The 26,283-nt window shown below is 32.5% G+C and overlaps 14 protein-coding genes across 14 annotated transcripts; 9 read left to right on the top strand and 5 right to left on the bottom strand.

The window, feature by feature from the left end:
• Nucleotides 1–141: 141 nt before the first annotated feature.
• SPO71 (Spo71p) lies at nt 142–2,595 on the top strand (the record flags this gene model as incomplete). Its single annotated transcript, XM_019182481.1, has 1 exon — nt 142–2,595. The coding sequence occupies one exon, from the start codon at nt 142–144 to the stop codon at nt 2,593–2,595; it is 2,454 nt and encodes an 817-aa protein (XP_019035954.1).
• Nucleotides 2,596–2,648: 53 nt separating this feature from the next.
• STE5 (Ste5p) lies at nt 2,649–5,505 on the bottom strand (the record flags this gene model as incomplete). Its single annotated transcript, XM_019183953.1, has 2 exons — nt 2,649–2,736; nt 2,795–5,505. The coding sequence occupies 2 exons, from the start codon at nt 5,503–5,505 to the stop codon at nt 2,649–2,651; spliced, it is 2,799 nt and encodes a 932-aa protein (XP_019035953.1).
• A 915-nt stretch (nt 5,506–6,420) lies between these two features.
• COS111 (Cos111p) lies at nt 6,421–8,292 on the top strand (the record flags this gene model as incomplete). The annotated part of the gene is made up of 1 exon (XM_019186012.1): nt 6,421–8,292. The coding sequence occupies one exon, from the start codon at nt 6,421–6,423 to the stop codon at nt 8,290–8,292; it is 1,872 nt and encodes a 623-aa protein (XP_019035952.1).
• A 434-nt stretch (nt 8,293–8,726) lies between these two features.
• ARL3 (Arf family GTPase ARL3) lies at nt 8,727–9,495 on the bottom strand (the record flags this gene model as incomplete). The annotated part of the gene is made up of 4 exons (XM_019182834.1): nt 9,443–9,495; nt 9,341–9,384; nt 9,197–9,284; nt 8,727–9,145 (listed from the first exon to the last, which is right to left on the bottom strand). Exons 1-4 carry the CDS (start codon nt 9,489–9,491, stop codon nt 8,727–8,729), a joined length of 600 nt encoding a protein of 199 aa, XP_019035951.1. The 5' UTR covers nt 9,492–9,495.
• A 625-nt stretch (nt 9,496–10,120) lies between these two features.
• On the top strand, nt 10,121–11,737 carry WICANDRAFT_81578 (uncharacterized protein; the record flags this gene model as incomplete). The annotated part of the gene is made up of 1 exon (XM_019185262.1): nt 10,121–11,737. One exon carries the CDS (start codon nt 10,121–10,123, stop codon nt 11,735–11,737), a length of 1,617 nt encoding a protein of 538 aa, XP_019035950.1.
• A 360-nt stretch (nt 11,738–12,097) lies between these two features.
• RPA34 (DNA-directed RNA polymerase I subunit RPA34) lies at nt 12,098–12,514 on the top strand (the record flags this gene model as incomplete). Its single annotated transcript, XM_019180686.1, has 1 exon — nt 12,098–12,514. A coding segment is annotated over one exon (417 nt), but the record flags the coding sequence as incomplete, so codon positions are not given.
• Nucleotides 12,515–12,832: 318 nt separating this feature from the next.
• On the bottom strand, nt 12,833–13,708 carry TFA2 (transcription factor TFIIE subunit TFA2; the record flags this gene model as incomplete). Its single annotated transcript, XM_019183952.1, has 1 exon — nt 12,833–13,708. One exon carries the CDS (start codon nt 13,706–13,708, stop codon nt 12,833–12,835), a length of 876 nt encoding a protein of 291 aa, XP_019035948.1.
• An 878-nt stretch (nt 13,709–14,586) lies between these two features.
• On the top strand, nt 14,587–15,708 carry WICANDRAFT_65622 (uncharacterized protein; the record flags this gene model as incomplete). Its single annotated transcript, XM_019183951.1, has 1 exon — nt 14,587–15,708. The coding sequence occupies one exon, from the start codon at nt 14,587–14,589 to the stop codon at nt 15,706–15,708; it is 1,122 nt and encodes a 373-aa protein (XP_019035947.1).
• Nucleotides 15,709–15,935: 227 nt separating this feature from the next.
• On the top strand, nt 15,936–16,859 carry WICANDRAFT_81574 (glycosyltransferase family 8 protein; the record flags this gene model as incomplete). The annotated part of the gene is made up of 1 exon (XM_019185261.1): nt 15,936–16,859. One exon carries the CDS (start codon nt 15,936–15,938, stop codon nt 16,857–16,859), a length of 924 nt encoding a protein of 307 aa, XP_019035946.1.
• SFH5 (Sfh5p) lies at nt 16,856–17,737 on the bottom strand (the record flags this gene model as incomplete). Its single annotated transcript, XM_019186011.1, has 1 exon — nt 16,856–17,737. One exon carries the CDS (start codon nt 17,735–17,737, stop codon nt 16,856–16,858), a length of 882 nt encoding a protein of 293 aa, XP_019035945.1.
• A 223-nt stretch (nt 17,738–17,960) lies between these two features.
• WICANDRAFT_18539 (uncharacterized protein) lies at nt 17,961–18,725 on the bottom strand (the record flags this gene model as incomplete). Its single annotated transcript, XM_019180793.1, has 1 exon — nt 17,961–18,725. A coding segment is annotated over one exon (765 nt), but the record flags the coding sequence as incomplete, so codon positions are not given.
• Nucleotides 18,726–18,987: 262 nt separating this feature from the next.
• Nucleotides 18,988–22,464, top strand: WICANDRAFT_81571 (uncharacterized protein; the record flags this gene model as incomplete). Its single annotated transcript, XM_019185260.1, has 1 exon — nt 18,988–22,464. One exon carries the CDS (start codon nt 18,988–18,990, stop codon nt 22,462–22,464), a length of 3,477 nt encoding a protein of 1,158 aa, XP_019035943.1.
• Nucleotides 22,465–22,697: 233 nt separating this feature from the next.
• Nucleotides 22,698–25,523, top strand: MCD4 (mannose-ethanolamine phosphotransferase MCD4; the record flags this gene model as incomplete). The annotated part of the gene is made up of 1 exon (XM_019185259.1): nt 22,698–25,523. The coding sequence occupies one exon, from the start codon at nt 22,698–22,700 to the stop codon at nt 25,521–25,523; it is 2,826 nt and encodes a 941-aa protein (XP_019035942.1).
• Nucleotides 25,524–25,760: 237 nt separating this feature from the next.
• On the top strand, nt 25,761–26,253 carry WICANDRAFT_81569 (gamma-glutamylcyclotransferase family protein; the record flags this gene model as incomplete). The annotated part of the gene is made up of 2 exons (XM_019185258.1): nt 25,761–25,798; nt 25,851–26,253. 2 exons carry the CDS (start codon nt 25,761–25,763, stop codon nt 26,251–26,253), a joined length of 441 nt encoding a protein of 146 aa, XP_019035941.1.
• Nucleotides 26,254–26,283: the final 30 nt, after the last annotated feature.

Here is a 26,283-nt window from a genome sequence, read left to right as displayed (position 1 = left end):
AGGATTTCTACAAGTTCAATAGAAACAGTCAAGCCTAAAACACCAGAAACACCGGACAACCTTGATGTACCTCAGTCGACGAAATCAAGATATTCTTCATTTGACTCCAACAAGTCGGACCAAGAATCTGCATTTTCAGTTATGGAAAATCCAAAAGTTAGATTCCAACAATCATCAACTTCAACAAAACCAAAAGGAAAATCCGTATCCGCCCAGTTTCTGAAACCACAACCTGAGGAAAATCCAATAATTTTACCTTTGGATCCAAGACATGAGAGAGCTTTAAATAGAATAAAAGCTGTCGCATCAAGAACAAAGAGACATGTTAGAAATGATCTTCACAATATTAACCAACGTCGAATTTTTCATAAATTGTTGAAAAACTATAAAGTGGGTGAGATTGTCAAGATGGAGAGAATGTTGGTTCTTGTTAAACAAGCTATGGATTCAAGTGGTATGGTTTTGACAACGTTTACTGAAGTTGAACCATGTGATACAAGAATTTTGGAGAGATGGAAAGAATACATCGTGGTTGCAAGAACAACTGGTGACTTTGATGAACCAATCTTGATTCAATTTTATACTAAACGTGAAATACCACATGATGAAACAAGTAAGCATTCTGATGATGATTTGGACTTTACTTTGAATAAATGTTGCCTAGTTAACTTTTACAGCTCATTGGATAAAACAATTGCAATTGTTAAAAAGGGAAAAGTTTTCATATTAAGATGTCAAACACCCACATCCTCAATTCACTGGCTAACATTTTTGAATGAAACATTAGGCCACAGCAACCCTGGGAAGTTGATTATTCAAATTCCTAAATTATCAGTATCCATTAATATAAGAGTTACATCAGAGGTCTATCAAAAGCTGACTGAGGAGGAAAATGCTGAATATAGCTCTTTAATATACAAGAATGAAGGATATCTTGTGAAAGAACTTCCAATATTAGAATATTTGGTCCAGAAAATCAAATTAAATCTAGTCAAATCAGGATACGGATCAATAGTTGATGATTGGAATAATAAAAATTTGGTTTTAGCATTCTGCTGGAGGCATTATGACCGGTTAGAATGGATTTTTGGAGAAACATTAAGCAATCTATTTTGGGAGCAATCTATGTATTCAACACATGATCTTGAATTGAGAGTTTCAAGCCATTATCCTGCTGAAATAACGAATGAGAATAACCAGAAGCTGGAAGAACCAGCACCCATTGAAGGATTTTTGGCAAGGTTATCATCCAGACGTGGTACACATAGAAACTACATTCATAAGCAGATCTTCAAATTTTCTTACTTTTTCACAAATAACCGTCTGCTATTTTTCAGTCGTTCATATAAAGCATTACCTCCTATTCCAGAATTTGAGTATCTGTCTGACTGCAAGTTCTTATCCAATCCAGAGAATTTTGAAAAGATTAGACATGGGATACCACCTATTTATCATCACAACCCTTACAGGATCGATGATGCTGGTCATATTGACTGGTTAAATCCAAGTATATCATCTGAAGAATTTGGTAACCGTGACAGGTTTGCAAGCTATGAATATGAAAGAAGAGTTGCTTCCATTTTAAGAGCAGATGCTGTTATAGATATGTTGGAAATTGTGAATGTCAAGGCTATAAACGCTGATTCGCTTCCTGTAACAGTCAGAGCTGCTGACATATATGCATGGGAAGAACTGACTGGGAAGCTCAAGGATGAAAGTGAAGAAATGAAGGATTCGTTTTTCCAAATTGAGTTTCAAAATGGGTCGTTTTTCACTTTGAAAGCACCAAGCAGAACAATAAGAACCGAGTGGGTTGATAGATTGAATCAATTGGTGACTTATTGGAAATTACGAGTTGAGAATGATGTTGAAAAGATTCATGAAGTCAAATTTTCAAACATCAATAAGCTGAGTATTGATGATTATATGGAGGCCAACGTTGGTGAAGCGACTCCAAAATGGGAAAATTCCAGAGGTTTGGCGGACCCAGCCATTCATAATATAAGTTCGAATGCAATGTTTCGTCCTCTTGTGAGATGTGGTTTGTTGTATCAAAAACCCAAAAAGCATACAGTTTTTAAAAATTATTTTGTTTGTTTGATTCCAGGATTCATTATTTTATATAAAGTTTTTGTGAGAAATTTGAGTGGAATAGCTTTACCAACTACACATTATAAACATTATTTAACCATTCCATTAGATGAGTGCTATATTTATTCAGGAAGCACAAGTGGTATAGATCTTTTGAAAAGGGATAGTGAAATTGATAATGTTAACCTTGGAAGAAATTCATTACCAAGGATTTATAAAGATGGATGGATATCATCTGAAGATGAAGCTTCAAGATGTTTTACCCTTTGGTTTGGTACTAAGAGGGCAATCACAGGTAAAATGTTGATGAAAAGTGATGAAGGAAATGATTTTAATGAATATGGATCTCAGAATCCAGGGATAATAAAAATGGTTAGTAGGTTAGGTGTTACAGGTCGAAGTGTTGTTTTTATGTGTCGCTCAAGACAAGAACGTGATTTGTGGGTGAATAACATTTATACAGAGGTTGAAAGATTTCATAAGGCAGAAGATGTGAAAGTTTAGAAATGTCATAACATGTTTATAATAGAGTCATTTACATTCATTGTTGTTAATAATTAATAATTAATATCATATAGTTGAACTGAAACCAAATTGCTTTTTCTTTCTTTCTTATTGTAAGAACCTTGTATCCCATTATATAACCTAAACCGTGATTTTTGATCTTCACTGCATATTTGATAAACTTGTAGTTGTTTCTAACAAAGCATCATCAATATCTTTGAATAAAGTACTCCATCTTGAGTTATGAGTTTTCAAAGCAGTTCGATTTTCATTATTATTGAATTCATTAGTTTTATCATTATTCTCACTTGATACAGGTGACAAATGTTGTGCATCACTTGAATTATTTGAAACTAATTCATCATTTGAATTTAAACTTGGTAATTCATCCTCATCATCATTATTATTATCATTAATTTCATCTTGGTCATTATAATTTTTATATTTTTCTTCAAAAAGATCTGAATTTATTGAATCATTATCATTATCATCATCATCACTTTGTTCAAAATCTGAATCAAAATCCGAGTCAGAACTATTTGCATCATTCTCTGAATTATCATCATAATCAGAATCAGAATCATCATCAAATGACAATTCATATCTTGTAACCAACATTTCCATAATCTTATCCCAGGTGTCTAGTTTTATTAAATTATCTCTTGGGCTTAGTTTAGCTGAATTATATGATTGAATTTGAATAATTAATTGATTTGCTAGAATTATTGAACTTAATGAGTTTTTGGTTAAATTATTTGAAATTATCAAAGTATTAAAATCTTCAGTGTTCTCAGCACCATCAATTATCTCTTCAATACATTGATTAACATTTTTACCCGAGTCATTATTGATTTTACCAATTTTAGAACTCAAACCATCAATTGATAAAGATGAAGATGTCATACAATACGCATTTTCAAATTGACTTGAAGAACAAATGACATTTAAAGATTTGAATTTTAATGATAGTGCCTTGATGATATTTGTTAAAGTGATGATAACATTTTGATTATTTATTGATTTTTCATGGTCAATAATTATTATTAAATGACTAGTCTTTTGGAAAAAACTCTTTGTAGGTGTGATTGGAGTTGATGCTGTTGATTTACCCTCAAGTTTAATTGGAGATAATAAAACTGGGATTGTCATTTGATTTGGATCATTCCCATGCTCATTTGATTGTATTGTATGTGGAGCAATTGGTTCCCAATTTGATTGTTGATCTAATTTTGATGATTCTTCTGGAAGTGTTATTGTTGAAGATAAATTATCAGAATTGAAAATAAATTCATAATCACATAAACCTGCAATCCATTTTTGTAAGATTTTATTATATTTTTGTGATAAATATAATGAACAAGATTCATCATTTGATTTTGAAACAACATTAATTTTCAAAATTGTTGAAGTTGGAGTGGAAATTTTAGGAGTTTTCAATAATTTGAAAACTTCAATATTTGAATAATTTAGATCAACAAGTAACAAATTATATTGAAACAAATAGACATTATAATTTTTGAAAACTTCACCATTTTGTGATATTAACAAATTATCAACTAATCTTAGGTAACCAAATGAATCAATTTCAGATTCTTTCAAATTGGTATCATAGTTTGATTGTAGATTTTTAATCAAATGGCAAATATATTCTGATCTCAACATTGCTAATGGTATTTTATTCAATTTACCATTTTCACTAAGTGTTAATGTGTCATTTGTCGTTATTCTTCCCATGGTTTTGGTTGGTGATGGGGATCTTGAGACAGATGAAATTATTGAAGACATTGCTGATATTGAAGAGCCTCTAGAGGTTGATTTATGACGTGACGAATTACTTTGATGGTTTCTTAAAGATTTTGAAGTGGGTATTTGTATAGATAAATCTTTTTGATTTCTATTTGATAATGATAATGATTGGTATTTGTGATTTTTAGCACTTGTAACTGCAGATGATGGAGGTCTTGACCTAGGTGAAAGCATTTGTGATTGGAAATTTGAAGATATTATTAATGAATCAGAAGATGATGAGTTGGAAACCTGTCTTAACTTTGGAGGTGTTGATAACAATATTTTAGAAATGATGGAATCAGTTATTGTATCATCCAAGGGTATTGCTAATTTACCACATGATTCACAATCTGGGAAAATTTTATTTGGATCTGAAGTCTTTGTATTGGATTCATCATCATTATCATCAGCAGTAGCATTTATCAATAACCAAAGACATTCTTCATGACAAGTATCACCACAATTCAGCTCTATGACTTTTTCACCAGTGGAAAATTTTGAAGATAATAGCTCTTCACAAAAACAACATTTTTCATTCACCAAAGATTTCTTATTTCTTGGAGTATTTGAAGTTGATGAAGACTTTGAATATATAAAAGGTTTAACTTTTGGAGGGGTTGCAAATGATGAATTTGGACTCGGTCTTTGTGTAGGAGGTGGTGGAGGAGTCCCTATAAGATCACTTTTGGGCAGAGATGTGGTTCTATTTGGAGGTATTGTGAAAGCTGAATGTAAAGTGGAAGATGAAGAAACTGGAGTAGTACCACCAGGGAGGTTTAATATTGGAGATATTGTAGACTCATCGAGTGATAAATTTTTCAAATAGTCTTGAGGGCTTTCAAAAGAAGAGTTTCCACTTGGAGTGAACGAAGTGTTTATATGTGGCACTGAATGAGAAAAGGAAGTGTTGGTAGAAGGTGAATGATGTATTGATTGATGTGTTGATTTTGAAGAAGAGTATGAATGAAACTTTTCTTGAAATTTAGCCCATTTAGATGAAGATTTCCCAGAGTTGTTGATGCTTGAAATGTGGTGAGCAGTGGATGATGACTTTGGAGTGGATCTTGCAGAAGACGTTGTTGACGAGTGAGTGAATGGAGTCTTGGGCTCACTATAAGTCATCCTTTAACTATATGGGTGGGCTGGTTAAGGGTACTTATTCACAAAGGAGCCGATGTGTGTGGAATGAACGTAGTATGTGTAGCCAGGGGTGATTTATTGTTATGAAAATCAAAACAAAATCAGAATATTTTTGTGTTTATATGGTTTCTTGTGTTTTGAGATGATGTTGATATTGGAAATTTGATCATTTGAGGTTTGAAAAGATTGAAGTTATAAATTTGAAACAGATGGTATTTGGGTTACCTGATTGGGATCCACAGCCCAATTAGGAAGTGGTTAGCCTGCGCTGGGTCTCGGATAAACCTTAGTCCTGTGATTGTGTCAGTCCCGTGTCCTAGCCCCATAATTTCCAGCCTAGCCCACTTAAGCACCCCCATTTTATCGTCTGCATGGGACTGGAAATCTGGAGACGCTGTTTTTATTTTATTGTTACCAAAAGGGTTCACAAGACGTTTCGCTTCTAAGATCAAGATCAACTCCATCACCAACTCCATCATCAACCACGGCGGCTGCTTAGAACCCCAGTCAAAGTCATAGGCTCATAGGCTAAATCACAAGTCTCTCCATACTTGCTCTGTCTTATAAAGAGTCTAACCTCAAATTAAGCCCAAGTGGAATTCCAAAATAGCAAACGGAATCACCAGAACCAATATTAAAAGAAAACTTTTTACTCCATCTGAATCCAGCTTGGTTAGTTCCATAATCACTAAAGTTAAAACTCAATATTTAAGGCAAATCTTTGTTGTTGGTAGCTAAGGGCAAAGTTTAACTAAATTAGTTGATTCTATTGTGTGCTAGGTTTCACCCTCTCCTATATTAATAAAGCAGGTTTTGTTATTTAAGCTGATTTCCAATTAACAACATTATCAAAAGAACATCAACAAAACAATCAGATAAAAAACTACTTATTCTTTTATGGCTCAAACTCAAGTATCCACCACTGTCAAGACCCCCTTTTCAAAGCCTTACAAAGACATCTACATTGTCAACTCGAACTACAACCAATATGGTCATTCGGTGTTACCAACCCATTCAAAATCCATCTTATCAAACTATCCTTCCCAGTATTCTCAACATTCAAGATACTCTTATCACGCCAGGTCGAAAGAGAGTCTGATTTCATCTGCTACACCAATACCAGTGAATAGTTATGCGGAAGATAACCATGGTGATGCCGAAGATGATGAGGAAAATGATATCGTTCAATTGAATTCAAATTATGTTCAGCATCAAGCTGGTAACACTGTTGCTTCAAGCTCCGGCTCAATAAAGAAATCCAAATTCAGTTATAGGTCTCTTATCTCCCCTGATAACAAAGTTAAAAGGTTTCTGAATAGACTAGATGCTGATTCTTTTAGTATTTTTTCATTGAAATCCTCAAGTCATAACTTCCAATTAGCAACTATTAAAGATTTACCATTGGAAATTTTGAAACTTGTTCTTTCCTATGTTGATGATTATAAAACTTTAGTTCGTTGTCTTTATGTCAATAAGCAATTTTACAAATCTTCAAAATTCATTGTTTATGAATCTCCATTTTTAACTTCAACTTATAGAGTCGCTCAATTGATTACCACGTTACGTCAACATCCTGAGAATGGTGAATTGATTAAAAATTTGAACTTGTCAAGATTAGAACCTGGTACTTTACAATCAATTGAGGATGATCAACCATCACCTTTGGATAATGATACTGATTCAGTAAATACTGAAAATGAAGATTCATTTCCTAATAATCTGGAGTATGCTCATGCTTCTTGGAGAGATTGGAAATATAGAGGTGATCCATTATATGGTTCTTCAATGTTGAATTCTTACAACTTATCAAAATCAAAATCTTCAACTAGTGTCAATTCATTATCAACAGTTTCTTCAATTAAAGTGAGATTCTTGAAACAAATTAAATCAAATGCAGAATCGTTTAATGAAGATTTCAATACAAAGTTTAAGAATTTTGGTTCAAAATTAGTGTTGAAGTTTCAAAAATCTAAACATGTTGCTGCAAAAAAGAAAAATTTAGATCATCAAGAGCCAAACAAATTGAAGAGAAAATTAGGTGATACCACCATCAACAATGATCAAAATGGACTGATGAAGACAAACTCTATAAAACAAGTCAAGATTAATTTCCAAGATCCAAAAAATCAACCATTTGTTGAAGGACATCCATATACCAATAAGTTTTTGTTGAAATATTCAAGTTCCAAAGATTTACCAATTGGATATGTTTTATACTTTTTAGATCTTTGTCCAAATTTATCAAAATTGAATCTTTCCAAAATTTCATTATCAACTGATTTTAAAATTGTTTATGAAACTCCTCAATTTAGAATCCCATCATTAGTGGAAAATGTTTTACCTTTCAATGATGATTCAACAAATATTGATGGATCTAGTGAAAAAAAACTATTACCATTATATCTCTCAGATGCAAATGTTTATTTCAACGGTAAAACATTCCAAAATCAATTCATCAAATTATATGAATCTGATATAATTTTGAAATTATCACAATTATCAAAATTAACAGAATTGAATTTAAGTTCAATTTCATGGTTAAATTTCAAAATATTAAGAATCTTCAGAAAAAACTCAAATTCTTTGAACAATCAATCATCAAATTTAAAATCAATAAATTTATCAAATTCTGGAATGATTAGAGGTTTGAATTGGGCTTTTGAATTTAATGACATTGAAGATTTTAAAACTTATTTTGCAAATGATGTTGAGCCTGAATTGAAAGATGAAAGATCCAATATTATGAGAAATGTTGGTATGAATTATTAAAAAAACTTTTTTTAACCTTCTGAATATGTGCTTTTTGCTATTTTTTCCTTCTATTTTTGTTGTTGATTTCAACAAATATTTTTGATGATTATTTTTGTTTTCCCCTTCTTCTGCTTCCTTTTTGTTTATGCTTGATTTCATCCTGATTTGTTGATTTATTTGCAGTGCTTTTTGCTGGGTGTTGTTGATTTTCTGATCTTCCCTGTTTGATTATATTCCAACCAAAATTATCAAAAAAAAAGAAATGTATGTGTACTCGTTTTTTGTTTTCAATATGCTTTATTTTTTCAATTCATGATGATGATTATTATATTATATTTTATGATTTAATTTATGGGACACAGGATATGGGAGTTTAAAATTTTTTTGTTTATGGATATCTGATATTATTATTTGATGAATATTTAGCACTGTAGGCTACCCATACCACATAACTATTTAAATCTTGGTGGACGATTTTGTTTATTTCTTATCAACCTTGTTAATAACCATTCGACACTTTGTTCAACTCCATCACCTTTTATAGCACTTATTGGTAAAACACGACTATCTCTTGCACTTAAATGTTCTGCAATTACATTGAAAATTTCTTTGATATCTTCAACTTCTAAATGATCTTCACAATCTTGTTTATTAGCCAACATTAATATTGGAATTCCTTCAATTGAATCATCATTAACGATCTTAACTAAAGAATTCTTACATTCTTCAATTCTTGTTTTATCAGTGGAATCAACAATGAATATAATGGCATGACAACTTGAAAAATATTCCTCCCATAATGAGCGAAGACTTTCTTGTCCACCAACATCCCAAAACTTTAGATATGTTTTCTTTACAAGGATATGACCCACTATAACCAATGTTAGTTAACTCTTCCAAACACAAATCTTGGTTTACATACCATTTTGACCAACTGTGGTTGTGATTCTCTCAGGTGGAATGATTTTGGCATCTGGATTATAAATTGACTTGACCTTCTCCAAAAATGTCTAATGGAATTGGTTAGTTATTGAGCTCTTCTTGCATTCAGCTATATAATACTCACCGTTTTCCCAGCGTTATCAAGTCCTAGTATAAGAACCGAATACTCTAAATTTTCTTGTTAAAATCAGAACCAATTGAAAGATTAGAATCAATTCTAACATACCTTCTTTTTTATTCCAGTTTGTGTAAAGTCCTTGAGCTAAATGAAACATTGTGATATTTCTTGATCTGGTTATTCAATTAACTTGTTTATTCATAAAAACATTTCAAAGTTGTTTTCGTGTTGAAATTGAAAAATTCCTTGATTCGCGAATTGAAAATTATTTTGACACATTGTCTGAGCCTTGTAAAAATGTGGATTGTATGGTTATTTGAGTGGTGAAGAGTATAGATTGTATGGTTATTTGAGTGGTGAAGAGTATAGACAGTAGAAGTGGTATTATTTCTTAAGTAGAGTTGTCTATTCCCTTTCATTTCCACCAAAAACCAAAGAAATCGGGTAGAAACTGATTTATTCAACATAGAACATACTTAAATGATGAGAAAGTTCTTAGAAATGGGTCAAATAAATCCTCAAATACCTGAATTATAGACCAAATATTTCAACTATAACGCTAATTAGACCTCTTTACTATCAAAATTCTTCACTTTATAGAAGTTTGAAAATATGTATCCAAATACGACTACTTTCCCAATTCGGACCTTTTTAATCTTTTTTTTGGCGATTTTTTTTTTTTTTTTTTTGTTGTTGAAGAAAAAAAATTCACAACGAAATAACGAATTCAAAAGGCTTTTTTTGCAAGTGAATTAACTATTGTCATTTATATCAACAATTCATACGATGGCTGACTCAAAGAATACTGCTATTCCAGAACCAGTGGAGCAATTCATCAAGAACTTTTACAAGGCTTACTTGGAAAACAATGTCTATGAATTACACAGCTGTTATGAAAATGGTTTCAACAAATTAACAGAATCTTATTATAAAAACACACCATGGCCAGATCCAGTTGAACAAGTTGCACCCCTAGTCAATGATGATCAAATCTTCTTGGTTTTATACTCTGAAGTTTATTACAGACATGTTTATGCTAGACTAAATCCAACGTTAGAACATAGAACAGGTTCTTATAATAACTATTGTAATTTGTTCAATTTATTATTAAACAGTGAAGATGGTCCAGTTACTTTTGATTTACCACATAAATGGTTATGGGAAATTGTTGATGAATTCATTTATCAATTCAATCAATTCTCAGTCTATAGAACAAAATTAATCTTGAATAAAAAAAATGCTGATCCAGTTGAATTAAGTTATGTTCAAGAACATCATGAAGTTTGGAGTGCTTATTCAGTCTTGAATGCTCTTTATTCTTTAATTGGTCGTTCTCAAATTGTTGAACAATTGAAAGATTCAAAATCAGTTTTATACACAAATAGAGTTAATACTGAAATTGCTGGTGAATATGGTTCATTACCTTTATACAGAAACTTGGGTTATTTCTCAGTTATTGGTTTACTAAGAATCCATACTTTATTGGGTGATTTCACTTTAGCTTTGAAAACAATGGAACATATTGATTTAGACAAGAGAGCTTTCTTTACCAAAATCCCTGGTTGTCATTTCACAACTTATTACTATGTTGGTTTCTGTTATTTGATGCTTCATAGATATTCAGATGCCATCAAAGCATTCTCTCACATTTTATTATACATCTCAAGAACTAAAAATATCAGCAGATCTGGTCAATATGATATTGTTACCAAAAAATCTGAACAAATGTATGCTTTATTAGCTATTTTAGTTGGTTTAGCTCCTACAAGATTAGATGATACTTTAAGTAGTGGTATTAAAGAAAAATTTGGTGATAAATTTTTGAAAATTCAAAGAGGTGGTGAAGAATCTTTATCAGTTTATGAAGATTTATTTAAATTTGGTTCCCCAAAATTCATTTCCACTTCTATACCAATTCCAGATCATGTCAATGATCCATTATATTTACATTTGAAGATCTTTATGTTGAAAGTTAAAAATATTGTTTTCATTCCAACTTTGAAATCATATCTTTCATTATATTCTAAATTAGATATCAACAAATTAGCACATTTCTTGGAAATGGATGAAAATGAATTAATGTCAACTTTACTAACTTATAAATTGAACAACAGACAATTGAAATGGATTGATGGTGAATTATTAAATGGTGAATTTGTTAATGTTTATGATTTAGATATTTCATTAGAAAATGATGATGGTAAAACTTTTATTCATGTTAAAGAAACCAAAAACATTAGAAAATTTGCTGACTGGTTCATTAGAAACACAATTAAAAACTATAGTGCACAAGAGGTTATCAGTAATGCAAGCAAAGAATCTTTTAAAGAATCTCAACAAAATAATAAAAATACCAAAAACCATCACCACCATCACCAAGACCATAAAACTTCATCTAAATAATGTGGTTCAATGATTTTGTGACCTATAAATAAGATTGTGTATACTAATTTGATAAAAAAACTTCATTTGATCTCGTTTAAGAATTAATTTTATATGTAACTTTTTAATTTCCTTATTGGGAAGTCAACAGCTCATCGATTATTTTTTTTTTTTTTTTATTTAGCAGAGCTTTACATAAAAAAAAATTTCATATAGAGAATTGGTTTGAAAGAGATTTAGTAGTGATTGATTTATACAAAACCCATAGAAATGTCATTATCCAAAGAGTATATATCGGAATCAGACTCTGATGAAGAAGAAGTAGTGTATGTGAAAATATCTTTTTTTTTGGTTGAAGTCTGGACTATATACTAACAATTATCAAGATATCAACCTCCAAAAGGTTATCATAAAGTTAAAGATTTGAAAACAATACCAAATCTAGATAAGAAAGAAATATGGCTTATCAAGACTCCTAAAGGTTTCAATTTTGATAAACTACAACAATTACCTATATCCTCAAATTTCAAAGTTGACTCTAAACAATTTATTATTCAAGAGGATTTAACAGGTATTAATTCAAATTCCAAGGCATCAAACTCTGATAAATATAGTTTGATTGTTCCAAAGAGTAATAAAAAGGCATTCAAAATAAATAATGGATTAAAGATTAATAAATTTTTCAATGTTAAAGAAAGTGTTGAAATTCCAAATATTCAATATGGTAAAGTTGTAAAGAAGAGAAAAGATGTTAGAGTTATCAAGGGTTTAAAACCACAACATTTTGCTACAGGTTATGATAGAACAGAAGAAGATGTTACAAGCGATGTGGATGAAGAAGAAGATGATGAAGAACCAAACGAAAAAGTGGATAAAGATGGTGATGTTGAAACAGAAGATGTTAAAACTGAAAAGAAGGAAGTTAAGAAGGAAAAGAAAGAAAAGAAAGAGAAGAAAGAAAAAAAGGAAAAGAAGCATAAAAAGGAAAAGAAATAGATAATTATGTACATTACAAATATGTTGATATTTCCCACAAATACAAGTCATTTATTCATGTTTTAAATTTGATTTTTCAATTGTTCATTAAATTCTCTATTCATTAATTTACTTCCCTAATTAAACACCATTACTATAATCTTTCAAGATACCAGTCATATGAGTGTTTGTAATTTTACCCTTTCTTTGTTTTCTCTTTTTAGTAGGTTCATTATTAGTTGCACTTTTAACTGTTGCAGGATCAACAGATGCAGGTTTCAAACCACGTTTGTTCAACAGCCCTGGTAATTCTGATCTATCAGGCAATTTAACATTTTGCCATGCTTTAACAAATTCATCATCAACACCACCTAATTCACCTCCAACATTAGCCCACACTAATCTTGGATGATTATCCTTTTTAGTTCTAAGAACCAATATTTTATCCTCGTTTTCTAATTCATTTATACTTTGTATGCAATCATTCCAACCATCTTTTAATTCTTTAACAGATATCCCTTTAAAAGTTGGTTGTTCTCTTAAATAGTTTAACAATTCATCTTTATTCTTGATGTTATGTATTGAGACATATTCTAATGTGTTTTCATTTGGATCATATTGTATTTTATCCAGATTTTTAATCAGTGATAATAATTTTGATTTCTGTTCATCATTGTTTAAACTTAGATATGATAACAGAGCATCTATATGAACAGGTTTTGATCTCTCTTTAATATAATCCACAGCTAATAACAATTTTGTGGATAAATGAGAACCTGAAGCATCATATGCAGGTTTTTTATTCTTTATTGAGTGTTCCCCATCAAAGTCATCATCATAATCATCACCAGCTGATCTTTTCAAACTATTAGACGAGCTTGAACTTGATGGTTTAGTATTGTTTGATTTAGCAGAAGCTGGTGGAGTTTGAGCTTTTGATCTAGCAGAACTCAACACAGGAGCAGATTTGACCTTGTTTTTGAAAGCGTTCAAGTTGGCGAGTAATGGATTTGACATTTTGATCACTAATTCCAATTTCTCCCAGTCTCTTTTCCTAAGGTTGAATTCTTGTTTCTGATTTCTAATTATGAGTTGAATTCTCACAAAGATTGATCAGTTTTCAGAAAACCATTCGCGAATTACATAATAACATCCAGACACCAGATTGTTTTTCAAATTCAAAAATTTTTCATTTCACTTTTTCCTCTTCTTTTTCCTTTTCTTTTCTTGTTCAACGAGTGGCAATTGGCTGGTTGACGGTTTGGTTGACGTGTCTGTGAAGAGCGTGCTGAGTTTGTCCTTCGATAATGAGCGTAAGATCCTCTACTGAAGGACGTGAGTTGTGCGTTTGGACGTGTCGTTTTGAAGACCAGGCTTTCCTCCAGGCCCAATTCTGCTTGGAGATCAAGCCCCATGGGGGGTCCTTATGAAAAGGGCCTCTTCTTCATCTTTAAAACCATCGCTGTTCGAGGTCGCCGTCAGTAACTTGTTATTGGGTCAGGCAGACCCATGAAATGGTGATGACCTATAGATTGATACATTCTTAGTTTAGTTAATAGAGATACACTGGTGTCATGATTGATGTAGAGTAACGATTCGACATAGTCTCAATTGGAATGTAGAGGATGGATTCATATCCTTCAACTAAATAAACTCATATGTATCTTGATATTCAAATCTTTACCAATTTAAGGGAAAGTCAATATTCTCGAGGGTAACTTCACGTGACATATCAAAAGCAATTCCGGTACGTACTAGAATTTTCCCTTCAAAATTTACAAATCAATTGATGAAGGCAAGTATTCATAAAACAAACACCACAAAACTATATTAAAACACGTTATATCAACCAATTTTAAACTCATCTTAGATTGACCTACTCACTGGAAATCATTATGAGCTCGAAAAACCCAAGAGCTTTAGTTAGATTCTTGTCAAATTTTACCAAATTATCATCCAAGGGATCTAAACAATCTGAAGAGGTTGCACAATCACAAGTTCAAGAAGCTTTAAGTTTATTAAAAGATTCTAAATTCAACTTTGAAACAATTACAGAAGATGATAAGAAAAAGTATATCAATGATTTCACTCAAATTTTATCCACTGGATTAAGTCATAAGAATGAAGCAACAACAATATCACAACATTTTGATCAATCAATTTTAGGGTTAAATCAATTATTAGTTAAGCCCAATTCACAATTAGCCTCTAAAATGTCATCGTTAGACCCAATAAGTGTTAAAGAATTAATTTCCAAAGCTAGAAATGAAACTGAATTATTGAGAATATATGATAATTTAGTCAATAATAATCATTTGAATTTAAGCAATTTTAGATTAATCATATTCAATAAGCATTTACGTGATTTGGATCATATTTTGAATAAATTGAATTTTGTTAATCATGATGGTAAATTTGATGATTTAAAGATTCTTATAGCTGCCAAATCTTATGTTTTAAAATCATTTGATATAACAAATAGTCTTTTCACAGCAAATATTGATAAATGGTTATACTTGAGACATGAAGGCAAATTGTCTTTCCCATTGGAAAAGTCATTATATCAAATCATTTATAAATATAAGAAAAACACTGAATTGTTAACAGATTTGGATTATACTTTATCATCATACATTTTACTATTAGAAGCTATACCAAGAAAGCTTGATGAATTGAAATCAATTCAAAGCTCATCAAACTTCCAATTATCCAAAAATCAAGATTTATTCTTAAATTTCTTATCATACATCACATCAAAACCTATAAATAAGCAATCAAATATTTTCCTAAGGAAACTGACCAAATTAAGTTCTGAAAACCATGTGCATAAGGAAGACTGTTCCAAAGATTCTCAATTAACAATTCAAAAATATAGATTTATCAATGGGATCAGTGAGATGGCTGAGGAATTGATGAATGAATATGGGGCTAATGAGCCACAATTACGTGGATTGATACGTTCCATTCATGAGACTGATGATTTGTTACAAAACGAGACTGTCTTAAAATTCATATAGAGAGCATTATAAAATAAATTAACGATACAATTTATGACCAATTCAAAAAATTATTTTTTCCATCCTTGTAGAAATTTAGATTGTTGCGATGGGGACGTTTACGATAAGCAAAAAAATAAAATCCTCGAAGCCATGCGGATTTGTCAGACGGATAAAGTCAATACAAAAAGAATAAATATTTCCAGGTATAATTCAATTCAATCCTTAATTCAAACCACTCAATTCCAATGACAATCATTGACTCCATCATCGAGGACAAGAGAGTCTGGACCACCCTCATCACAAACACAAAGTATTTGACAGGTTTGCTTGCTCTGGATTACACCTTGAAGAAAGTGGGCTCAAAATACCCATTGGTGGCATTGTATACAGACACTTTAAGCGAAGAAGGTCATAACGCTCTGGATGCTAGAGATATCCCCAAGTTAAAGATCCAATATCTACTACCTGTCAGGAATAAAGACTATTCAAATGATCCAAGGTTTTACGATTGTTGGTCAAAATTACAACCTTTCTCACTATATCAATTTGAAAAAGTGGTACAATTGGATTCTGATATGATTGTTTTGCAGAATATGGACGAATTGTTTGATGTTGAGTTGAATGATACTGACAGGGCTTTTGCAGCGAGCCATGCTTGTGTTTGTAACCCTTATAAATATGATCACTATCCAAAAGATTGGATTAAAAAAAATTGTGCCTTCACAGACTATTATAACAAATTGGAAAACATTTCAGATCCTGTATATGGTCCTATCCCATCCAAGAACCCACTAGAGCTATGTAATGGTGGGTTACAAGTTGTCAAACCTAGCAAAGTGTTGTATGATAAAATTGTCAAGGCATTAGCTGATAAAGAGTTGGATTATGCATTTGCTGATCAATCATTACTTTCAGATGTTTTCAAATCAAAATGGATAGGGCTATCCTATATCTATAACTATCTAAAGACATTGAGAATTATACATGACAATCTAGAATTTGAAAAAGTTAAAAATATTCATTACATATTGACACCTAAACCTTGGGACATTTCACCAATTGATAGAGATAATTACAAAGATGATACTGATACATTTAGATATTGGTGGGATGTCAATGATGAACGATTAGAGGCTGAATCACAATTGGGGATAAATGATCAGTTTTAATCAACTTCATTAGTAAATAATTGTTGTGATAAATGTGCCCCATAGACTGGTGGTTTGATTTCTTTAACATTTTGTAATTCTAAATCTTTACCTTTACCGCCATAATTTTTAGAAGGAACTTCATCTCCCAAGTATTTATAAATACCTGTACTGTGGTTTAATATGATAAATTTCTTTGTTGTTTCAGTTGGTAATAATTTTTTCATAAATTCAAATACCCAAAACAACACTGATGGAATATTGACGAAAAATTTCTTATATAACAACTCTGGATAATAATCTTGGAAGATTTGGATAGTTGCTTTACTTCCCTTCTTAATATCAGGATCTATTCTTAAAAATGAAACACCTTTATAATCATGAACTTGAGTCATGAAACAATTTTCCTCATTAGTAAAATCTAGTAATTGAACACTTCTCTCCATTAACCCAATTCTATAACGTAAGAATTTCTCTAAATCTTTGAATAACTCTTTTGGATTACCTCCAGCCCCATACAAGTTCCATGTTATAATTTTCGTATTGGCTGTATTGTTTCCATAATTTGTCAAGACTCCTATATCATCAAATTTTGAATCATGAGTTTCATTAAAAGCAGCACTTAATGGATTGAAATTTTTCCTCCAGATCAATGTATTCAATAATTGATCTTTAGATTCTTGTATTTGGAAATCATTTGCCTTTAAATATTTGAAAATCAATGCATCAAACACATCTTTGTTAAAATATTCACCTTGTGAACTCAGTTGATACCCAAATAATTCATCATATTGAGCTTGATTAAGGATATCTGGTAGATGTAAATCCACAAACTCATCAAACTTCTCTCTTTGATGGTCTGATTCGAATTTGGCTGTCTTTACACTGACATTGGACATGTTTATTGAAAGCTGGTGCTTATAATCATTGTATTGTTTAAAACCGTTGAATTCTCGGTCCCTGTTTTTTGTTTTTTAAACTTTTCCATTTTCATGGTTCGATTTTATCAAAACGATCAGTAGAAAAAGAAAAGGTACAATTGGATTATAAGTAGTTCAAATTAGTATTGTAATATTATTATATTAATCATAAGATCAGTATCCTGTTCTCTCATTTATTCTTTTTTTCTTTGGAGATTGGCTTGTTTTTGTAAACGACAATTTGTAAGAAAAGAACAAGATTCAACAATAAACTGGCCCCAAATCCAAACAAAATCAAATTGTCTTGAATACCACTAGACAACGTAGTGAATACCCTTGCAATCGCACCTAATAACCCTGCAAATACAGAAACAATAGACAATTGACCTGTCGATTTGTTTCTAAAATTGTTGGAAATTTGTGGTAATTTGGATAAGATAATCAAAGGAATGGTTAGCTTAGTTAAATTTTTAACATCAACATTGGACAACACACCAGGGTTACCATCTGGATTTGCAAACAATGAATAAAATGCCAATGAAGCTAAACCGACAAATCCATTGATATATTTACTTAATCCAGAAAAGTATAAAATCAATAATAGAATCAGCAAATTTTGAACTGATAGGAAAGCTGATTCCCCAAAAGTGATGAAATCATTGTTTTGTCTGAAATTGTATGATAAAGTGATCAAGTTACTTATAGTTTCCAACAAGATACTAAAGAATGATAAACCTTGAACGGAACCTTTTGATAAAATTGACAAGATTTGAGGTAGTTTCACGATCCCTGAAGACCCAACGATACCATAGCCTAGTGATTTGGAAATGAACTCTTTCAATAAAGGAGCAGATTCTGGAGAAAACAAATTTAGTTTCAAAATGATTGTATCGAAAACAGGTCTTGTGTACAATTGACGACCATAGTTGATGACTTGTGGTGGTAAAGCCCCAGTGAAAGGTCTCAATTGGTGAAATATTGGCTCTAAGATAGGCTCCAACGAGTGGATCAGTGATTCCAAATGCTCAGACATGGTTTTCCTTCTGCTGGCGTTCAAGAGTCTGTTTGTTTCTATGTGGTGTTTAAACGTGTCAACAAGAATTCGCGACACACTTTTTGTTTTTCGATTTCGCGAATGAGTTTTGGATTTGATTTTTTCGACTTTTCCATCAAAATTCAGCCTTCAAAAGGGTCAAAGAAAGGTCTTTTTGAACAGAAGGCAAAGCACAATGTCCAGTAACAACTACCAGTACGGTGGGCAGCAGGGCAGTCAGATGTATGGGAATCCTACGGGCTTTCCACAGCAGCAGCAGCAGCAGCAGTCGTTTCAACAGCCAAACAGTGGTGGTTTTTATGGCTACCAACAACCTCAGCAATATGGATCTAGTCAGCCAAACAATTACAACCAACCAGCCCAGCAATCTGGTTTCACTGGTACCACTGCACCAGGTGCACCAACCTATGCCACAAACATTGACCAATTGTCCTTTTTGACCCCACAAGATCAAGCAAAATTCAAGGATTTATTCAACAGTGCTACAAACTCTGTGTCAATTTCACCAGATAACGCCAGAGGAATTCTGCTCAAGTCAAATCTCAGTCCACACCAATTGGCTAGAATATGGGATCTTTCGGATCTTAACAAGTCGGGAGATTTGTTATTCCCAGAATTTGCTTTAGCGTTGCATTTATGTAACGTTGCTTTAAGAGGAAATGAATTACCTTATGTATTGGATGCTGGTATCAAAGAGGAAGTTACAAATCTTGTGGATAAGATAAGTTTCAGTATTCCTGAAGAAGATGCTACCACCTCTCAACAGGACAGGCCAGTTGCTCAACCAAACATTTCAGCGTCAAATATATTTACACAACCTCAACAACAACAACAGCCAACTACTTCAAATTTAGCTCCTCAGCCAACGGGATTCGGTTTTGGTAATAGTGTTTCATCTCAACCGTTTGAATCTCAGCCACAACAGACTGGATTCCAATCACAGCAAACTGGATTCCAACCACCAACTACTGGGTTTCAAAGTCAGCCTACGGAGTTTCAATCACAACCTAGTGGGTTTCAAAGTCAACCACAACAAACAGGGTTCCAATCCCAGGCGACTGGAGCTCAATCACAACCTCCATTCCAACCACAGTATACTGGATTCCAACCTTCAAAACCACAAGATTCTGGATTTCAATCAGCAATTGGCTCTCAGAATAACTTTTCAAACATTCAGACCAACCAAGAATCTTCTTTTCCCTCATTAACACCACAGCATCAACAATTACAGCAGCAAAGAACTGGATTTGAATCACAAAGCACATTTCCAAACAATCAACAAACTTCTGAACCGTTGCAACAACAACAAACAGGTCCTGCTCCTTTCAATTCCCAACCATCTGCTAATTTACAGCAACAACCAACAGGTTTAATACCATTACAAGGTCAAGCAACTGGTACACAGCCTTTACAACAACAACCCACAGGTCTTGTTCCACTGCAAGGTCAAAATACTGGAGGCCAACCTTTGAAACAACAACCAACCGGCTTGGTTCCTTTACAAGGTCAAAATACTGGTGGTCAACCTTTAAAACAACAACCTACTGGCCTCATCCCACTGACAAATCAACAGACTGGAAATATCCAACAGACATTGAATAACCAACCAACTGGTTTAGTTCCTTTGCAACAACAACATACTGGTCATACAACTGGCGGTCCTCTTAAAACACAACTTACCGGTGGTCAACCATTAACTCAACAGCCAACTGGTTTGGTTCCCTTAACCACTACTGCAACTGGTTCCGTTGCCTTACAAGCACAATTGACTGGACCTGCTCCACTACATTCCCAAAGAACTGGATTTGGTAATTTTGAACCTTTAAGACAACAAAAAACCGGTGTTGGACAAAATAGTTTGTTTATTCAAAATCTATTACAACCACCGCCTCAACAGCAGCAACAATTGTTTTCAAATTCTTTGAATTACACCACTGAAACTATTACACCTCAAGAAAAGCAATTATTTAATAAGATTTTCCAAAATTATGATACTAATAGAAAAGGTCTATTAACTGCTGATGTTTCTGCTGAAATCTTTAGAAAATCTGGTTTGAATCGTTCAGAGTTGGAAAAAGTCTGGGATTTGGTAACAAGACCGAATCAAACTCATTTAGACAAAGAATCTTTTCAAACTGGCATGTGGCTTGTTTACAAAAGATTGAATGGATATGAACTACCTGATACATTACCAGAATCTTTGAAACCATCGAGTATTAAGATTTTGGATGATGTTAAGAATCAATTAAAGATCAATCCGAATGCAAAATCGATTAAAAAATCAAGCAATTCTAGAATTGATGGTTCAAGATTCAAAAATAATGATGAAGATTTTGTTTTGTCATCTTCAAGAAATAGAAGAAGAACCACCCATAGATCAGAGTCTGCTACACCAACAAACAATAAACCAAAAGAAATTTTATCAATTGATGAAATCAAAAAACGTATCAGAGAAAAGAAAATTTTACTTGATGCTTTTGAAGCCACTGGTTCTCAATTAGAAGAAAATGAACGAGATTATGAAAAGGAAGATCTAGAAGCTATTGAAAGACTAAAACAAGAGATAAAAAATCTACCAAATGTTAATAACACAAACACTGATGACCGTTCTTTGCTCAAACAGAAATTTAACCATTTGACTTCACAAGTTCCATTGCTTCTTGGGGAAATCTCTCAGACTGATAATGAAATCACACGTCTTAAATTGGAATTGTACAAAATTAAAAATCCATCATTTATTTTGGGAAGTGGACCAAATGGAGAAGTTACTGAAGCTGATAGACGTAAGGCTAAAAGTAAAGCTTTGTTAGCTGCAAAGATGGCAAAATTGACTGGGAAACCACTTGATAGTGAAGCTCAAAATTTAAGTGATGAACAAGGTAAATTAGATCAAGAAGCATTACGTATTCAAGAGGAGAATAAAAAGAATCAACAAATTATTAAGGATGTTGAAAGCTCAATTAAAGAAATTTCAAGTAACATTTTAAACTCATTTTCATCAAAAGTTGATCAAGATGCATATAAAAAATGGGAATTAGGAATTGGAGTCCAGCCAGAAGTGCAAGACTTTATCAAATCTTTTAGAATCAATGATATTTCAAACAGATTTACTAAAAGTTTAACACTGGAGAATCAGCATCAATCATCATCACCAAGTCCTATTCCAGCCCCTTCATCGTACACCCAAACTCCAACTTCTCAAAGCCCTCAACCAACATCATCACCATCATCCAATTTCAGAACTCCGGAAGAAAGAAAAGCATATATTAGAGAACAGGCTAAGAAGAAAATGAGTGAAAGATTGGCTAAATTTGGTATCAATAGAAGCTCGTCCCCAAGAAATACCTCATCACCACCAGTATCTACTCCCCAATTGAGCCAACCAACACATGTTGAACCACAAGCAACACAAGTGCAATCATCACATCCAGAACCAGTACAGCAACACCAAGAACATCCAGCTGAAGATTCATCAGACGATGACGATGAAGAAGAGTTTAAGAGAATGGAAGAAATTAGAAGACTTAAAAGGTTAGAACGAGATGAAAGATTGGCCCAATTGAACAATGAACAATCTAATGGTACACCTTCTCAGGAGCCTCAAAATAAGCCAAGAAAATACCATGATTCGAACCCATTTGCATTCAAGTAAATAACTAAGAGACTAAATAAAATTATACTATAAATGGTTTTAAAATCATGTAGAAAACTAAATCTCGGACGTAGCCGGCCTTTGAGTTTTCGCGTAACTTCAGAGGTCGAGATTTTTTTTGGTGCATTAAAAACTCGAGACGTGTTTATAGAAAAGACACTTGACAGCTTCAAATCAACAACATCAATCTCAATTCCATTCATTTTTGTGTGTGTTTTCTCTGGTTTTTCAGGATGGTTTCAATACTTGGGAACAACAGGCTGGTGCTTTTGATGGTGGGTGTTGCATTCCATCTTTTCTACCTATGGTCTATTTTTGACATATACTTTGTCAGTCCATTGGTTCACGGAATGGAACCTCAACTAAGTACACCTACACCCCCTGCAAAAAGATTGTTTTTAATAGTTGGTGATGGTCTAAGAGCAGATACCACTTTTGATAATATAACCCATCCAACAACTGGTAAAACAGGGTATTTGGCTCCATTTTTAAGAGATTTGGTTTTAAACGAAGGTACTTATGGTATATCACATACAAGAATGCCAACAGAATCAAGACCAGGTCATGTTGCAATGATCGCTGGGTTTTATGAAGATGTCAGTGCCGTCACGAAAGGCTGGAAAGAAAATCCGGTTGATTTTGATAGTGTTTTAAATCAAACTAAACATACTTATAGTTTTGGTTCTCCAGATATTTTACCAATGTTTGCACAAGGTGCTTCAGATCCGAATAGAATTGGCACATGGATGTATGGTCATGAATTTGAAGATTTCACTTCATCATCAATTGAGTTGGATGCTTTTGTTTTTGAGCATTTATATGATTTATTTGAAAATTCTACAAAAGATCATGAATTGAAACAACAAATTAATCAAGATCAGACAGTTTTCTTTTTGCACTTGCTAGGATGTGATACTGCTGGTCATGGTTATAGACCTTATTCTGCTGAATATTATGACAATGTTATTTATATTGATGAACAAGTTGCTAAATTGACTAAAGAAGTTAAGAAATTCTTTGGAGACGATGATACAGCATTTATTTTCACAGCTGATCACGGTATGAGTGCTTTTGGCTCACATGGTGATGGACATCCAAATAATACAAGAACACCTTTGATTGCTTGGGGTGCTGGTATAAATAAACCCGTCTATAATGAAGTTCCAATATTTGATAATTATACTGAGAATTGGCAATTGGGTCAAATCAAGAGAAATGATGTGAAGCAAGCTGATATCGCTTCATTGATGTCATATCTAATTGGTGTTAACTACCCAGCTAATTCTGTTGGTGAATTACCTCTAGCTTATATTGATAATAAAGAAGAGGCTAAATTGAAAGCATTATATCAAAATGCTTTGAGTATTGTTGAGCAATACCATGTGAAAGAGTCTGAGATGAAAGAATCGCAATTCTTCTTTAAGCCATATCCCAGATTTGAAATCAAATCAATAGCAAATTATCAATCTGAAATTGAATTACTGATTGATGAAATTTCTAAATCTAAAAAGTTTGAAGTCGAAAAAGAAATCGAGGCAATTGCCTTGGTGGAAGAATTAATGAAAACAACATTAGATGGTTTGTATTACTTAACAACCTATAATTGGTTATTATTAAGATCAATTGTTACATTAGGGTTTATTGGCTGGATCACATATTCATTCATCATCTTTTTAAGATTATTTATTTTGGAAAAAGATGTTCCAACTTCAACAAGTTTCTTGAATTTTGCTGTGTTTTCATCTATTGGGTTGATTTTCAACTATATCTTATTCTATCAAAGATCACCTTTCAATTACTATATGTATTTGATTTTCCCTATATTCTTTTGGAGTCAAATTACATCCAAGAGTTTGATTTTGCAGCAAGGTTTACAATCATTTTTCAGTGGGATTAGTCATTTCAAGAGATTTTTGATTTTGATCTCCATCATTGGAGTTTTTGAAGGTATTGTTTATGGATTCTTTGAAAGAATTATCTTTACAATATTCTTTATCGCCTTGTCATTCTATCCAGTTTTGTTGGGTGTATCAGATTTGAAAACCTTGATATTTTGGGGTATAACCAACATTGGAATGAGTACTTATACATTGTTTGATGCTGTTAAAGTTGAAGATTTATATCAAATCAATGCTGCTGCTGTTTTGATATCGATATTTGGGTTCGTTTGTTATTTCAAAATTTTACAAAATTCCCATAGTGAGAAAAATTTCCCAACTATCTCAAGCTATACCAAAAACTTGATAAATGTTCAAATATCATTGATTGCATTAATGACTTTGGTTACCAATAAATCAGTTTCATCATTACAGTCAAGAGAAGGTTTACCTAAGAGCTCACAATTTTTAGGTTGGTTGATATTTGTCCTCTCATTGTTTGTTGTTCCATTTTTACATTATTTGAAGCCACATAATGATTATAGAATAAGATTATTGATAATTTTCTTGACATTTGCACCAACATTTATCATATTGACTATATCATTTGAAGCATTATTTTATATCAACTTTTCAATACTATTACTTCAATGGATCAAATTAGAAACGGATTATTTCCAAAGAAAAGGTGGTAAAATTGAAAATTACTCTCAATTATTAAGAGTTTCAGTGATTGGGTTCTTATATTTACAAGTTTGTTTCTTTGGCACTGGTAACGTCTCAAGTATTTCATCATTTTCATTGGATTCAGTTTATAGATTATTACCAATTTTTGATCCTTTCCCAATGGGTGCACTCTTGATGTTGAAGTTGATTATTCCATATGTTTTATTGAGTACTGCGTTAGGAGTCTTGAATGTCAAATTGGGTATTAAACCTTATACTATTTCCACTTTGATTATTTCAACAAGTGATATCTTGTCATTAAACTTCTTTTACTTGTTAAAGACAGAAGGTTCATGGTTAGATATTGGTGTTACAATTTCAAATTATTGTTTGGCTATACTATCTAGTTTGTTCATGTTAATTTTGGAGATCATTAGTCACGTCTTGTTGAAAAATGTTGAGTACCATGATGAACTAGAAGCTAGAGGTGAGGAAGAGGTGAAAAAAGATAAATAGAATTTATGACTAGAGATTCAATAAAAAGTTGTTTTATTTTACTAGTTTAAAGGTGTGACCCGTATAGCGATGACAGAGTAATGTTTTTGAAAAACCTTTGAATTACACAAGCTGTCGGTGTTTATCGAAGGATGGTGATATGAAGTCGCATCTGAATTTGAGCAGTAGTCGGTATTATACAATTAGCCCAATTAAGTGCAGGTGTACCTCTGCTGTACTAGGTTCAACTTTTCAAAAATGGTCTCTGATGTTGAATTCAGTGGGAAGCCTTTGTTGTAAGTAATTAGAAACCCCCAGAGACATATGGAAAGAGCTGACAAATCTTAGTGTTTACGGAACCTTGATGAGTGACAAGGTCTTCTATAAGGTTCTCAGTGTGCTTGAAGGAGACAAAGTTAAGAAATCTCAGTATAAATTGCTTCATCGTGTAGGACTGAAAGGATATAAAAGATGTCAAGTTCGCAATGAACTGTACCCTGCTGCTATCAAGTCGATACAAGACTCTATTGAAGGAGTACTGATTTATGGATTGAGCAGTAAAGATATGAAATACCTTGATGATTTTGAAGGTGATGAGTATGAAAGGGTCTCTATTAGTGTGGATGATTCTGATGGAAATAGTATAGAGGCTGAATTTTACGAGTGGACTGCTGGTGAAGAATACTTGAACATTGGGATTGATTGGGAGCTGGATGCTTTCAAAATTGATGAGTTCTTGAAGACATTCTAAGAGATTTAGTGGCTCAGGCAAGGGTAAATT

Source organism: Wickerhamomyces anomalus (genome assembly GCF_001661255.1).
Source record: "Wickerhamomyces anomalus NRRL Y-366-8 unplaced genomic scaffold WICANscaffold_8, whole genome shotgun sequence".
Taxonomy (NCBI): Eukaryota; Fungi; Ascomycota; class Saccharomycetes; order Phaffomycetales; family Wickerhamomycetaceae; genus Hansenula; species Hansenula anomala.
This window is presented reverse-complemented; position numbering and strand designations above follow the sequence as displayed.